General features: G+C 62.6%; 1 protein-coding gene across 2 annotated transcripts; it reads right to left on the bottom strand.

Annotated features, from left to right (window-relative positions):
• Window positions 1–6: 6 nt before the first annotated feature.
• Window positions 7–2,311, bottom strand: LOC117800531 (kelch-like protein 42). 2 transcript variants are annotated; one of them, XM_034653080.1, is made up of 2 exons: window positions 867–2,309; window positions 7–513 (listed from the first exon to the last, which is right to left on the bottom strand). In XM_034653080.1, exons 1-2 carry the CDS (start codon window positions 1,736–1,738, stop codon window positions 507–509), a joined length of 879 nt encoding a protein of 292 aa, XP_034508971.1. In that variant the 5' UTR covers window positions 1,739–2,309; the 3' UTR covers window positions 7–506. The 2 variants fall into 2 exon arrangements, with proteins under 2 accessions (XP_034508971.1, XP_034508970.1); XM_034653079.1 differs by lacking the exon at window positions 7–513 and adding an exon at window positions 566–782 and having other exon boundaries at window positions 867–2,311.
• Window positions 2,312–2,425: the final 114 nt, after the last annotated feature.

Raw genomic sequence — 2,425 nt, 5'->3', positions numbered from 1 at the left:
TCGACCAGAAGGAAGGGTATGCCTGTCCTTTCCTGGGTCACACTGATTCTTCTCCCCACTTGTGTGTGAATGGCTCTGGGCCATCTTGAGTCCTACCATCTTTCTTTCCTACCACCTTTCCCTGTATTTGCTCTGCTCCTTTTTTTTTTTCTCTTCCTATTCGTTTCCTAGCTCCATTCCCTACTCTCCCTCCCCTCCTTCTCCTGCCTTCAAGTCACCCAAGGGGATGTTGGGAGGGATTTGAGGATGGGAAGGGAGAAGGTTGGGTGGACTGAAACGTTCTAATTCTGTAGGTGACCACTGCCAGGCTCAAATTTTGGATCAATGACGAAACTGCCTGGGAAGGAAAGGAGATGCAAAAGAGAGGATACAAAATAAGAAAGACAATCCAATGTACAATTCTAATGGGGGGCCCCAGTGTGTAAAGCTTCAAAGTCAATAACAACAACAAAATCTTCCCAAGACAGCATTACAGGTCACTGCCCAGTGTGTCACTGTAATCAGGATTAGAGCCTAAAAAATAAAAAAGATAAAAGTGAAAGCAAACTTTAAAAAGTTTTCTTTTAAAGTACCCTTCTAGGAAACCACAGACACCCCCCTCCTCCCCGGGAAAAAGGCAGTTTGCCTCAAAGCGCAAGACCCGCAAGGAAACCACTCAGCTAGCTGACCTCGCGCGGGCCACTTCTTCCTCTCAAGTTCTCAGTTCCTTGGGAACTTTGCCAGAGTCAAGGCCAGCGCCACTCCTGAAGATGTCATTCCCACCTCAGCACAACCTCCTGTGACTGCCCAGGAAACGTCAGGGGAATGAACTGATGAGCGAGTGAATGAATGGGAAGGGGAAAGCAGCAGCACTGCTGGGTGCTTACCTCTTCTGGTTCATGGAGGCCACCTGGAGCCACTCGTTGGTGCTGGGGTTGTAGGAGTGCGCAGCCGAGATCTCCTGGCTAGTGATCCTATACCCGCCCACTATGAAGAGGTAGTTGTCCAGGATGGCGGACCCATAACCCCTGACGTTCACCAGGTCGGGCGGAAGGTTGTTGGCCAGCGGGAACCAACGCTCAGTCATCTCCTCATACCTGAGCATGGACGGGGGCTCCCCTTGGTAGGGGTGAGGGGCCAGGGGTCCCCCCAAGAAATCCCCCAGGGCTACGAGGACAGGAGTCCCGGTCATCCGGGCCTCTCTCAGCCTCTGCTTCAGGCTGACATCCCCGGGGGCCTGAGGAGGAGCCCCCAGGAGGTGGAACTGGGGCTTGCACAGCACCTCGTGGAAGTGGACGACCATGAAGCGCAGGCAGGCCTCCTGCAGGTCGGGCAACCCGTACACCTGCGCCAGGCGGTACAGCTCCAGGCAGTTGGTGAGCCGCACCTGGGACAGCAGCAGCTGCAGCAGAGACGTGACCTGAAGGAAGGAGGCCGCTTCCACCAGCTCGGCCAGCAGGCTCACCTCGTCCATCTCCTCTTCCTCCTCCACCCCACCGCCCTTGTCCGCCCGCGGGCCCAGGAGCCAGCCTTCGCGGGCCCCGCCGGCGTTGATGAAGTCCAGCACTAGGCGCAGGCCCGGGGCGCTGAGGCCGCGCAGCTGCTGCACCTCGGGGCCGCCGGCCTCCTGGCTCAGGGCCTCGCGCATGCCGGAGCGGTAGAGGGCGCGGAAGTAGTCGCTCTGCTCGATAAGCTTCCTCTTGCTCACCGGGTAGCAGCGGTCCTCCAGACGGATCTGCACCATCTCCTCGGCCGACATGGCTGGGGGGCTGGGGGCCGCGGGGGTGCCCGCCAGCTCTGCGCGCTCGCCTCCCCGCCCCCACGCGCTCGCCGGGTTCCGGGTTGGGCGCGCAGAGGGATGGCGCCGCGGAGGAGGAGGAAGGCGACGGGCCGCCGCCCGCTCCCGCGTTCGCCCAACCTATCTGGGTCGCGGCGGCGCCCCCGAGGCAGCCCCTCCTCCTGGTCCCGGGGGCGGCGGCTCAGCCTCGCTCCCCCAAAAGCGGCGGCCCTGCCCGTCTGCTCTCCCTCAGCGCCAAAAAAGGCCCGGCTGGCGCGCGTCGGGCGTCGGGAGGCGGCCGCCGTCCTCGCTCCGGTTCTCTGGGCCGCGTCAGCCGCCGAGGGGATCCCAGCCCCCAGCCTGCAGCCTCCTCCCACGCCTCGCTTCTCACTTCCGCCCGCAGGACCCCTGCCGCCCGCCAGACCTGCGAGTGGATCCGGCTGTCGGGGAGGGCTGGAGGGCTGTGGGCCCGGGTGCCCGGGCTGCGGCCGCGTCCCCGCAGCCTCTCCCGCACGCCAGGCGCCGCGGCTCTGCGGCCTGCGGGGTCCGCGGCGATGCGCCGGCGGGCGCGGGGGGGTGGGGACCGGAGGCGAGGGGAAGCCGGAGTCCGCTCTTTCTTCCACGCTGCTTTATCAGCGGGAAGAGACAAAAAAGAAGAAACAGGCGTGG

Source organism: Ailuropoda melanoleuca, unplaced genomic scaffold (assembly GCF_002007445.2).
Source record: "Ailuropoda melanoleuca isolate Jingjing unplaced genomic scaffold, ASM200744v2 unplaced-scaffold71861, whole genome shotgun sequence".
Lineage (NCBI taxonomy): Eukaryota > Metazoa > Chordata > Mammalia > Carnivora > Ursidae > Ailuropoda > Ailuropoda melanoleuca.
Note: the sequence above shows the minus strand (reverse complement) of the source record. Positions and strands in the feature narration are given on the sequence as shown.